Here is a 13,643-nt window from a genome sequence, read left to right on the forward strand (position 1 = left end):
CTCAGCCGCCGGAGACGCCGCCGCCGCCGCCACACCTAGTGGAGGAGCCGGGGAAGGCGGCTCGGTGGGGGCTGGGGCGGAGAGCGCCGGGGGTGGGGACGGAAGGGCGGCGGGCGGAAGGCAGGAGGCTGCCGGGACGCGGGCTCCTGCGGGGGAAGGGACCCCCGAGGCGTCTGCCGCGGCTCGCTCAGTCACCGGCGCGGGATTGGGGCGCAAGGGTCATGGGCGCTCTCCCCTGAGACGGAGGTCGCGGGCGGTGGGGGAGGAGGCCCGACAGAGGTTGCGGCGGAGGCCGCGGGCCGGTGACTGGGTGCGAGGCGGCCGGCGGCGGCACCACCACCAGCACCACCATGTCGCGCTCCGTGCTGCAGCCCAGTCAGCAGAAGCTGGCGGAGAAGCTCACCATCCTCAACGACCGGGGCGTCGGTATGCTGACTCGCCTCTACAACATCAAAAAGGTGCGCACGGGCCGGCGAGACCGCGGCGGGGGCAGCGGGCGGGCAGAGGAAGGACGCGCGGCCGGGGAAAACCGGGGGTGGGGGCAGCGGGCGGCGCCCGAGGCAAAAATCACGGCAGTGCCGCGTCAGGCCGGGCCCGGGGTCGCCGAGAAGCGCCGCGGCCTATTGCGGAGTCCCGGCGCCTCCCCCGGTGGCGGGCGGGCCGGCCGGAGGCAGAGAGAAGCCATTTCCCAGCTCCCAGCGGCGGGATCCGGCCGGGCCGGCGCGGGGCCCGGGGCGCCGCTGCCGCCCCCTCCTCGGCGCCCCCGCCCCCGGAGCGGGGTCTACAGGAAAGGGAGGGCAGAGGGTGGGCGAGATTGGGGGAGGGGGGAGGAGATAGGAAAACTTGGGTGTTCATAACTGAGGTTGAATGGTAGGAATCTGTCGGAGGTGGTAGCAATTTTGTCTCAGTTTTTTGGTGTGTAAGTGTGTGGATGTGGGAAGGGAATGGCTAATCGGGATGAACCCCGCATCTCCTCCACTTGCCACTTTATTTTGGATTGCTAAATAACAGTCGTTTGAGAGCATGTTGACAATTTGGAATTATTTCATTTTGAAGGTAGAGAGGAGGGGAAAGTGAGGGTGGAACCAATTTTCTTCTGAAATACTTCTGGGCTGTGAGTCACGAGAACAGGAATAACAACCTTCTCTCCCATCCCTCTTTACTCCTCCTCTTAGTTTTTGCAACCATGTCTATCTAATAGCACCGAAACACCATTTCTTAAAGTTCGGTGTCGGTACAATTAGAACTGTAAATATGTTGCTATTACTGCTGGTTTATAACATGTAAGGAAAATTTGTGTAGTTGTAACTCAAAGGCCCATCGAAAGTCTTTAAATGGCCTCAGTAGAATAAGAAATGGAAGGCTGAGTTGGAGTTAAGAGAAATAGATGTAAAGATAGGACAAATATTGTATTAATTTATCTTGAGAGAAAACAGACCAAAATCGTTTTCCTTTTAAGGCAAGGTTAGTAAGTTTCAAAGAACGTGGTGAAGAGCAAATTAAAGAGATTTTTGGGCACGCTCTACCATTTTTTGAGTTTGCAGTGTGTATTTGATGTCATGTTTTCATAATTATTTTTGTTGGCATTTTAACTATATCATGAACATTCCTAGTAGCTTGACCATAGCAATATAATTATAATGTGTGTAAATTAGGGCTGCTGAAGAAATATTTTTTTGAAATCCATATCATGGAGTTCAAGTTTTAAAGCTGACTTATTCCAACAATTTGATATAGATGTTGTAATTCTAAAGGAGAAGACTATGCTAGCTTAATAGTGATAAATTTTTTATAAGGATGGCTTGTGTTCCTGTTGCTCACCTGAATGCAAGGATTGATTTGCCTCTAAACTCAGTAAAATCTGGAGAGGGCAACTGCAACATGTCTATTCAGTTTGTTACATCTTCTGTGGCAGGAGCTCAGCGTCATCACAAAGAAGCCCTCTGCATTTACCAAAGAGCTTTGGTTATACATTTATGGTAGATGGAAACAACTTAATTTTAGATAGTACTACTTACAGGTTGTATTGACTTGAACTTTTCTTGTGATATTATGCTCCTTAACAAACTTTCAAATTAGTTCCTATGTGAACTTTGTCTTAAAAAACAAGCAAGGCAAACGGTACTAAAAATTACTAGACCTGTGGTATTGTGGTTAAAGGAAATGGTTACGATGGTTTTCAGAAAAGGAAGTGAGAGTAACATCAAAAGTGATTTGGGTATTTGGGCAAAATACCTTTTTAAGCATGCATTTAGACATTTTTATGGTATAAACACAACCAAACTTTACCTATTCTACCTTCATAAATTGCACAAAATTAAAACAAACTTGAAGCGTTTGAACTCCTGTTATTTCAGTTCACTGCCTTAAAAGCTTGTTTTTTTCACTTCCTGTTTTGAGAAGCTTCAGGTTCTTATATTACTGAGCTATTGAAATTTAAAATGATTTGAACGTGATTATTCCATCCAATTGTCAAATATTTGAGTTATTGTTATATTTCAGCACTTACATATTTAGAGTTTATTGAGAAATATTTTGTCTATCTTGCCTTACGTTCCCTCTGGGCACGGACAGTGTTAACTCATTTTTGAATTACTGGTACTTGGGGCCTTACCTGGTCCAGAGTTTTCCATTAAGTCTTGTTGAAATGGATGAATAATACATATATATATGTGCATATATATTGGTGCACATATGTACAATGTATATATTTAACATATATGGCATGTTAAAAAATATATATACGCATTTAACATATATGACATATATAACATATGAGTGTGTGTATAATCTTGCTCTAGTTTTAATAATAGCTTTTGGTTTGCTCTCCTTGTGCAATTTTGCATACAAATGCATCAGATAGCTTTTGCATCTTTTAGCCTATAGAGTTGTCTATAAGACTGGCATATCTTCCTGGCTGGCTAGGGATTGAAACATTTGTTCAAAAATCTTGCCAAAAAAAGTGAGTAAGATTGGTTCACCATGTGTTTATAAGGTTCATGCTGTCTGCATTTTTATGACTGTATAAGCTACATCTTTTTAATCCCAATCTCTTACAGTTCTCAAAAAAACCTTCCACTGCATAATACATGTCTACCAATCAATTATCACATTTTTATTAATGCGTACATGCATTAGATTGTCTATCAGATCTGATTCCTGTTTCAGTTGGAAGTCTACATGGAAATATTTTAGTGAGCATACACAGTGAAAATAGTTAAAGTGACCTGAGTAAAATAACTTCATAAGTTACTGTAATAAAAAATAATATACTGGGGTGCCTGGGTGGGTCAGTTGATGAAGCATCTGACTCTTGATCTCAGCTCAGTCTTGATCTCAGGTTCCTGAGTTCAGGCCTTGCATTGGGCTCCATGCTGGGCATGAAGCCTACTTAAAAAAATCTATTATCGGGGCGCCTGGGTGGCGCAGTCGGTTAAGCGTCTGACTTCAGCCAGGTCACGATCTCGCGGTCCGTGAGTTCGAGCCCCGCGTCGGGCTCTGGGCTGATGGCTCAGAGCCTGGAGCCTGTTTCCGACTCTGTGTCTCCCTCTCTCTCTGCCCCTCCCCCGTTCATGCTCTGTCTCTCTCTGTCCCAAAAATAAATAAACGTTGAAAAAAAAAAATTAAAAAAAAATCTAATATCTATATTTATATATGTATATACATGTATATATATATGTATATATAGTATATATATACACACACTTTAATGCTTATTACAGGAATATAATGTGGTTATTGAAGATGCCTTTTTATTTATTTATTATTATTTATTATTTTTATTTATTAGAGAGAACGCGAGTGGGGGAGAGGGGCAGAGGGAGAGAGAGAATCCCAAGCAGGCTCCATGACCAGCGTGGAGCACGACATGGGGCTTGATCCCAAGACCTTGGGATCATCACCTGAGCCCAAGTCAAGTGTTGGATCCTCAGCCAACTGATCCACCCATTGGTGCCCGTTTTACTTTTTTTTAAGAGAAAATCGATCAGTTGAAAAAATTTTGAGATCTTAATATGTACAGGTTATGGAAATTTTAAGGAACTTGTAGACTAATCACATCCTTACGTGAGGACAGAAGGAGTCGCCGCCTGGGTAGCTGAGTCGGTTAAGTGTCTGACTCTAAATTTCCACTCAGGCCATGATCTCATGGTTTTGAGTTCAAGCCCAGCTTTGGGCTCTGTGCTGGCAGTACGAGGCTGCTTGCTTGGGTTTTTTTCTTGCCGTCTCTGTGCCCCTACCCTGCTTGAGGGCGTGCATTGTCTCAAAATAAACATTTAAAAAAAAAAAAAAAAAGGAAAGAACAGGTGAAGGAGGAGTTTAGGAAAAGACATGAAGGTGGTAGGTAGTTTTATGTTTACATTTATTTGTCTTAATTACTTAAAAATTCTGTTTTTTGTTGAAAAATATGTCTTTTTCCAGACCTGGTAATGCTACTTACCTACGTGTTGATTTTTAACATTTTCCAGTCTACTTTTATATCTGACTGTGGTGTGGTACTCGAAGTACAGTAGTGGGCCAGGGCTTAGGAGACCTGCATTCCAGTCTTCAATCTGTCACTGAGCGTTTTGTAACATCGGAGATGTCTTGACTTCCCTGAGCTTTATTTTTTCTCATCTGTAAAACAGAGGAAAATTAACTGTAAAAGGAATGTTAAAGTCCATTCTAGCTCTCATTATCTTATCTTTATAATGTTTACAGTGGCCCATTTTAAATAGTAACTGAGCTCAGTTTAGTTTCCATAATGCAGAGATAATGCCTGCTCTGCCTACTTCACAGGATTGTTTGTGAAGATAAAAGATAATAACAGTGTTAAAATAGTTTAAAACTTTCATGAATGTAAGTGTTTATTTAGGAGTCTCAGCAACTTTTTGGGGGGCAATGTTTGTTTTTTTCTGAAATTTTGCTGCTGTTAGCAAACACATTCCCAAAAACCAGAACATTTTTGCTGAGTTGAGCAAATATTTCTATTTTGTTTTTTCAAAGTCTCCTTTTTTTTTTTCCTACCTATCACTAATATGAACGATAACTCTTTACTAGAAAGGTCTCAGTTAATATTTGCGTGATTTTTCTAGTTGCCTTAATCATTGCCTTAATTCTAAACGACGGAAAAGAAGAAAAGACCCACCCAACTATTGCAGACTTTTTTTTTGAATGGTGTGTGTTTGCAGATTTCAATGTATTTTCACTTGTTTAAAAAAAATTTTTTTTATTAGAGGCTCTCTTTTTTTTTTCATAGTCTTCTCCCCATGATTTTGGATACATTTATTTTATGAGGAAAAAATGAATAGGAGTATAAAAAAATTGAAAGTCCTTAGCTGGTACCTGCTTATTTAATGGAGAAAAAAAAAAGATGCATGTGAAGGAGGGGTGTAGCGCAAGGTAAAGGGAGGGGAACCAGCTTTAGTTTTCTCTTTCAGTGTTCTCTTTCTCTTCATTTAGGGTATTATTTTCTCCATTCATCAATCAGGAGCAGAAACATGCTCCAAAGATTGGTTTGTGGCAAGTTCTGGAGTAGTTAAGTGTTGTTAGTATGAGATTCCCCCCCCCCCCACCCCCCAGGGAGGTTTCATGAGAGCCTTAAGTATGTTAAGAAGGAAACATCTCTCCATAAACCTGAATTAAATAATATATATTATTTATTTAAACAGATCCTATTATGTCTATTTGTAAGTTTATTTTTTAATGAATGCTGCTTGTAAAAATGAGGATTTGATAATTTTTTTCTTGTTATATTGGATGGTAGGCTGAGGAAATAAAGATCACTGAAAAATACTTACGAAAAATTATTTTTATTTTTTAATTTAATTTTGTTTTTTTATATTTTATTTATTTTGTGAGAGACAGCACGAGCTAGGTAGGGGCAGAGAGAGAGGGGGACATAGGAGCCAAATCCAGCTCCGTGCCCATAGCAGTGAGCCTGATGTGGGGGCTCAGACTTATGAACTGTGAGATCATGACCTGAGCGAAGTCGGATGCTCAACCAACTGAGCGACGCAGGGACCCCATTTTTATTTTTTTTAAGTAGCAATGATAGAGTATCCTTTGTGGACTTGTTAAGTAACTTAAATATTAAGGATTTTTTAATGATTACAAAAGGAATACATTTATTGTATTCCAGTTTATTGTTAGAAATTCAAACATAACAGAATTGTGTCACTTCAGAAATTTCTCTGCTTACCCATTTCCTACTTTTAAAAATAAACCTTGTATACTTACATGCTTTTCTGTGCAAATGCTAACATATGTGCATGCATATTTTATTACCTTTTGATTAAATTAGATTCTTTACAAAAATAAAAATGAATATCATGGATGCAGTTTACATATAAATGAAATTAGGGTCCTTAATCTATTGCTTGTATACTTTGTAAGAAAAATTTAAAGGAATGAACATAGCTACTAGCTAGCTATGTCCAATATGTTAAAAATGAGGAGGCTCAGGTGAAAAACTGTCAGTGTCAGAAGTAATTGTCCTTCTTGACTAGGATGATTGAAAATCTAATCCATGTTATTGTTTGATAATATCCTAGGAATGTTCACATCAGTTAAATTCCAACAGTAATTTTGGGTCAGCTCCAGTAGTTATACACTTTATTTGTTACTAGAATTAAATAGTTTCATCTCTTTATTGTCAAAAAAAAAAGTGTGTAATGAAATTAATGCTAGCTGCCATTGTATGCTGTTTATATTTTTTTTTCTTTGTCTTTAGTTCTGTGATGTACATACTTATTTCTGGATAAAGGAGTTGAATTTGGAGAGGTTAAGTAATCTGTCCAATTTTTTTTTTAGTTTATTAATTTTTTTTTTCAACGTTTTATTTATTTTTGGGACAGAGAGAGACAGAGCATGAACGGGGGAGGGGCAGAGAGAGAGGGAGACACAGAATCGGAAACAGGCTCCAGGCTCTGAGCCATCAGCCCAGAGCCCGACGCGGGGCTCGAACTCACGGACCGCGAGATCGTGACCTGGCTGAAGTCGGACACTTAACCGACTGCGCCACCCAGGCGCCCCTATTAATTTTTTTTTAATAATCTCTATACCCAATGTGGGACTCGAACTCATGACCCCCAGATCAAGAGTTGCATGTTCTTCTGACTGAGCCAGCTGGAATTCAGATTGACACCTTTTTTATTGACCACTAAGTATGGGCTCTTCATTTAATTATTTTGCCATTAGGTTTACAGTCATTGATATATTTTTGGTAGATAGAATTAGATTTTGAACACAGTAACCTTAAAGAAATATGTAATTCTGTTATAGTTTTTGTCTTTACTGTAGATTGCATTTGTATGAACTTTGTATGGATTTGTATGAAAATTGAGATCATACTATCAGTGTACCAGAGTGATTATTATTGGAGACTTCCGTTTAGCTTTGTCATGTGCTAAAATGAGCAGTGGTTTAGAACTAGGAAATTTATTTATGTATGTAAGTATGTATGTATATTTTTGAGAAAGTAAGAGACAGCCTGTTGAGCACAAGAGGGACAGAGAGAGAGGGAGACACAGAATTTGAAGCAGGCTCTAGGCTCTGAGCTGTCAACACAGAGCCCAATGTGGCACTTGAAGTCATGAACCACGAGGTTGTGACTTGAGCTGAAGTCAGAAGCTTAACTGACTGAGCCACCCACGTGCCCCTAGAATTAGGAACTTTAAAATTCAATTCAAATTTTTTTGGGAAACATATTTTGTATTTACTTTTCATGTTCTGTGCAGTTTTTCTTTGTGATTATTTCTAAAATTTAGTCCCTGACCTATTAAAATATACAAACTGAAAGAACTAATCATATAAACAATACTAAAGAAACAGGAACTTGCTTAAATTGGGGGAAGAGTATTTATAAAGCAGAAAGGAAAGTGTAAACTAAAAGATACAATGAAGTAGCATTTATCTTTCCTAATTTTAAGGACACATGGAATCATTTCCTAACTCGATACTCTGTTCCAAATTAAATGGAATTTTAAATGTACTTTTTTCATTTTACATGAAGTCAAATGGTAACATTTTCACATTGAAAGTTCCATAACATGAAATATAAGAAGTGCAGTAAAGAAAGCCCCACCAGCAGGTACCAGGGTGGCTCAGTCAGTTAAGTGTCTGATTTTTATTTCAGCTCAGGTCATGATCTCATGGTTTGTGAGTTCGAGCCCCGTATTGGGCTCTGTGCTGACAGTGCAGAGCCTGCTTGGGATTTTCTCTGTCTCTTCTCTCTCTGCCCCTCCAACATGCACATGTGTTCTCTCTCTCTCTCTCTCTCTCTCTCTCTCTCTCAAAATAAATAAACTTAAAAAAAAAAAGTCTAACCAATAAGTTTGTTTCTGTCTTGGGCAAAAATTAGTAATTAGTAAACTAGTAGTACTCTTCTGTGTTTTGTTGTTGTTGTTGTTGTTTTTACTGTTGCCTTTATCAGTAAATGTAGTAAAATCTTTTTAGTTTTAATGCTGTAGGAATTTGCAGTACCATAATTAGACTTTGGTAAATTTTTTACTTTTGGTAAATTGTGATGAGACAACCTCCTAGTTAATTATTTCTTCAAATAGTGTTACAGTGTAGTGTTTTAGTTAAGTAAGTTAACAGACTTCATAAGTTCTTGAATTGCTAATTTGTAAGTAGGGTTGTACGTGTGCCAATTTTAAAGGTATCTCCTGTTTTAAGTAAAAGCCTATATTGGAAAATACTTTTTTATTGCATAGATACTTGATAGTATCTAAAACTACATTTTAAAAAGTATTTTATATGGGGTGCCTGGGTGGCTCGGTTGGTTGAGCGTCCGAATTCAGCTCAGGTCATGATCTTGCGGTCCGTGAGTTCGAGCCCCGCGTCAGGCTCTGGGCTGATGGCTCAGAGCCTGGAGCCTGTTTCAGATTCTGTGTCTTCCTCTCTCTCTGCCCCTCCCCCATTCATGCTCTGTCTCTCTCTGTCTCAAAAATAAATAAATTAAAAAAAATTCTTTTAAGGTATTTTATAAATCTTACGAACTATTGTTTTAGTCCCAAATTTTGAGGGTTTCCATTTGTTTACTCTTCATTTGTTGAATGTCTTCCTTCATAGACACTGGTAAATTGATATACAGTCTCCAATGTCAAGAAGTTCATATTTTAGTAGGTATGAGAGATTTACAGAGATCTAACTGAAATGTATTATGTAAGTGTGATTATGGGAATCTTCAGAAGAGCGTTGAAGATTCCATTCCGAGGAAGAAGAGATAATGACTTTTGTGCTTGGTTTTGAAGTAGGAATAGAAGCTTCAGGTAGGCAATGTCAAGGAATAGTCAGTCATTATTTAAGGTTCCAAAACTTTTGTTCAGGAGAATATATAAAGATATAAAACATATAAGGTTATAAAATACCTTAGTAATGTCTAATGTCCTTCTTGCTGGCATACAGCTTCTAAACTTGTCTATCATTTTCCACAGTTGTAGTATATTCTGTAGCTTGAGAGAACTAGATTCTAGATAAAGCTCTGGTACTATTTTTTTTTTTTAATTTTTTAATGTTTATTTATTTGTGAGAGAGACAGAGACAGAGTGAGACTGGGGGACAGGCAGAGAGAGAGGGAGACACAATCTGAAGCAGGCTCCAGGCTCTGGGCTGTCAGCACAGAGCCTGATGTGGGTATCGAACCCACAAACCGTGAGATCATGACCTGAGCTGAAGTTGGACGCTTACCTGACTCAGCCACCCAGGTGCCCTTCTATTTTGTTTTTTAAACTTTGGACAAGTTATTTAACCTTTCTGGGTTATAATAGTTTCTTTATTTATAAGCTTCGAAGACTAGTGGTTCTTAGCCAGGGATACATAATATAATCATTTTAAAGGGTTTTTAAAAATACATGTGTATCTTGACACAAACTACTGAGAAGAAAAAGCCCCTGAAGTGATTCTGATGTTAAGAGCCACTAAGATAAGTAAAATAAGTTTTTAATACCTCTGATTTCTTTCTCAGGAAGTTGTTCACTGTAGTGATTTAATTTTGTTTTCTGTGGTATAACTAAATTTCTGGAATGCTAGTAGACTGCATGTAGACTTTCTACCAGCAAAATCATCTACTGAGTATTTGTTCTCAGCTTCTGTTATGCTTCAAGGTACACTTTTTATTTTCTATGCCATGTTAAATCTTCTTTTTTTTTTTCTTTTTTCAATGTTTATTTATTTTTGGGACAGAGAGAGACAGAGCATGAACGGGGGGGGGGGGGGCAGAGAGAGAGGGAGACACAGAATCGGAAACAGGCTCCAGGCTCTGAGCCATCAGCCCAGAGCCCGACGCGGGGCTCGAACTCACGGACCGCGAGATCGTGACCTGGCTGAAGTCGGACGCTTAACCGACTGCGCCACCCAGGCGCCCCAATCTTCTTGATTCTAACTCTTGAAATCTTAAATAGATATGCCGTTTCTCCTACATCTGTGGAATACTCTTTTTATTTTTTATTTTTAAGTAATCTCTGCAACCACCGTGGGGCTTGAACTCACAACTCTGAGATCAAGATTTGCATGCTTCACCAACTGCGCCAGCCAGGCACCCCTGTGGAATACTCTTTAATTAACCTTATAAGGTTGAGAATTCAATGAGTTAATTAATATTAAGTGCTAGTGCAGTGCCTGGCACAAGAGTAAGAAATAAATAAGTTTTGGCTATTGTTATCAAACCTATTCCTGGGCCTTGAAACAAAGTGGACCTTTAATAAGTGTCTATTTTTTTCCCCTGTTAAATCCACCTCAAGACAACTTTGGAAATATTTCTTAATTATCCTTTTTAACTACCTGACATTATAGTTTGATATCTACTTACTGCTAATACAGAGTAAGTATTTATATGTATTTCAGAAATGTGTGCTTCAGTAGTCCTTTAAAGAGTAGCTTCTTTAAAACAGTAAAAATATGATCATATATAATGCTTTTAAAAAAACTATGGAACACCTTTGTTTTATAAATGGAGATGTTTTTCTGTATTGCAAGCTGAAAAATGTTTAATAGCAACAGTGACATAGACATCTTCTTTTGAATTGAGTAGTAATTAGTAATGCATTCGAATCGTTAAAATTTTTTAAATGTTTCTTTTTGAGAGAGAGAGAGAGAGAGAGAGAGAGAGTGAGCAAGTGGGAGAGGGGTAGAGAGAAAGGGAGACAGAAGTTCTGAAGCAAGCTCCATGCTGACAGCAGAGAGCCTCATGTGGGGCTCAAACCCAGAAACCATGAGATCATTACCTCGAGCCAATGTTGGACAGTTAACTGTGCCACCCAACTGCCCCTATATCATTAAAATTTTTAATTAATTTTGAATTATATAAGACATTGAAATATTTCTTAAGTTTGTGATTTTTCCCAGAACTAGTGCTTAGAAAACAATAAGCATAATTTATATACCTTTAAGGTGGATGTTATTAGCTGTAAAAACAGGTAGTTATTGATAAATTTACATTAATTAAAAAAATTATTTTTTTATTAAAATTTTTTTTTTACGTTTATTTATTTTTGAGACAGAGAGAGACAGAGTGCGAGCTGGGGAGGGGCAGAGAGAGAGGGAGACACAGAATCCGAAACAGGCCCTAGGCTCCGAGCTGTCAGCACAGCGCCTGACATGTGGCTCGAACTCATGGACTGCGAGATGATGACCTGAGCTGAAGTCGGATGCTCAACCGACTGAGCCACCCAGGCACCCCTAAAAAACTTTTTTTAATGTTTGTTTATTTTTGAGAGACAGAGCATGAGTTGGGGGGGAGGCGCACATAGAGACAGGGTGACACAGGATCCGAAGCAGTCTCTAGGCCCTGCTGCCAGCAGGATGCTGCTGGATGCGGGGCTCAAACTCACAAATCGTGAGATCATGACCTGAACTGAAGTTGGATGCTCAATCGACTTGAGTCACTCAGGTGCCCCAATTTATATTAATATTAAAGAAAGCATTTCTAATAATTCCAGTTAACTTTCCTGTGAAGCTTCTTAATCTAAATTTTAGCAGTGAATTGCTTTTTTTTTTTTTTTTTTCACCTGCCCAAGCTCAAGGGGAAGTTCAGAGCAGTTTGGTTTGCCAAAATGTAGGTGATATGGACAAGAAAACAAAATAATTGGAAAATTAACCACTAATATGAGAATTTAAGGCTTGTTTTGCTTCTGACAGATTTTCCAGTACTTATTGAAAAATTTCATTGTATTATTTTCATTATTTCTAAAATAAATAAAAGAAGGCTAGGTAAGTTGCTTTACTAGTCCATGATTTTAGGTGATGTTCATTCTTCCTCTAGGCTTTAATGTCAGTTAATTTCCTTGGAGACTCGGGAGAATCTTGGTCCTGTTATGCTTTTAATTGTGCAAAACCTTTAAAAACTCTGACTTTTTTTTATTGAGAAAAAATTAAATTCCTGTTTCTATATAAATTGGTAACATTTTGCATTTTTCTATTCTTCCCTTACATATTCAGATGGGGCTGGTTTCTTTCCTGTACTCTCACAAATAGTACTCTCACTCTGATCTCTGGGATTTTATTCATTTTATTTATTTTTAAGATTTTTTTTTAATGTTTTATTTTTGAGAGAAAGCATGAGTGGGGGAGGGGCAGAGAATCTGAAGCAGCTCTAGGCTGTGAGCTGTCAGCACAGAGCTCGACATGGGGCTTAAACCCACAGACCATGAGATCATGACCTGAGCTGAAGTCAGATGCTTAACCAACTGAGCCACCCAGGCACCCCTGTTCATGTTTTTTAATAAAATTATTGAATTTATTTTATTTTTTTAAAAAGTTCATTTATTTTGAGAGAGAGAGTGGCAGAGGGGCAGAGAGGGAGAGAGAGAATCCTAAGCAGGCTCAGCACTGTCAGCACAGAGCCCCACTCCTCGCTCCATCTCTCATGATTCTGGCTCAGGTCTTGATTTCATGGTTTGTGAAATTGAGCAAGGGGCTCTGGGTGGATAGCAAGAAGCCGGCTTGGGATTCTCTTTCTCTCTGCTCCTCCCTGACTTGTACTTTCCCTGTCTCTCCTAAAATTAATAAACGTTAAGAGTCGGACACTTAACCAGGTGAGCCAGCCAGGTGCCTGTAAGTTACTATATTTAAAAAATTGGTTTGTTCTATAGTTTTTTGGCAAAGGAATGTGTTTTACTGCTGACTTAGATAGACTAGGACTTAAAAAATAAAACTGATCGAACTAAGCAGGTTTTTCCTTTGATAGTAATTACTCCAATGAAAGTTTTGAGCAGCTGAGGTAGTGAAAGAATGGAGCATGTTTTTTTACTTTTTGTGTTTTTAAAAATTTTTTTTAATTAAGCATTTTTAGTGCTTTGGAATCTTTGGGTCCTCAACAGCTAATAGTTGTAAAACCTTAATTTTTCTGAAGCTCCTTTCCTCTCCGTTGAGTGATGGGTTAGCACTTTCTAAAGCATAGATGTTTTACACACAACAGGTGCCCAGTAAATGTTCTCTTTATTCCCTACCCTTGTTGTTGTTTTCTTTTTTCTTTTAAAAATTTTTTTTAATGTTTATTTATATTTGAGAGAAAGACAGAGTGTGAGTGGGGGAGGGGGCAGAGAGAGAGAGAGGGAGACATAGAATTTGAAGCAGGCTTCAGGCTTTGAGCTGTTAGCCCGGAGCCGGACGTGGGGCTTGAACTCACAAATTGCAAGAACACGACCTGAGCCAAAGTCATATGC

The 13,643-nt window shown here is 39.0% G+C and overlaps 1 protein-coding gene across 2 annotated transcripts in view; it reads left to right on the top strand.

The window, feature by feature from the left end:
• Window positions 1-254: 254 nt before the first annotated feature.
• The window catches only part of NCKAP1 (NCK associated protein 1), a 110,063-nt gene continuing 96,674 nt past the window's right edge, over window positions 255-13,643 (top strand). For both annotated transcript variants that reach the window (XM_047084286.1, XM_047084287.1), the window contains exon 1: window positions 255-458. In XM_047084286.1, coding sequence (XP_046940242.1) covers window positions 351-458 — 108 coding nt within the window. In that variant the 5' untranslated portion in view covers window positions 255-350. The remainder of the gene's footprint in view (window positions 459-13,643) is intronic.

The sequence above is a fragment of the Lynx rufus genome, unplaced genomic scaffold (genome assembly GCF_022079265.1).
Source record: "Lynx rufus isolate CCGP_SWC_20201006 ecotype Redwood Valley unplaced genomic scaffold, mLynRuf1.p SCAF_2, whole genome shotgun sequence".
NCBI classification, from domain to species: domain Eukaryota; kingdom Metazoa; phylum Chordata; class Mammalia; order Carnivora; family Felidae; genus Lynx; species Lynx rufus.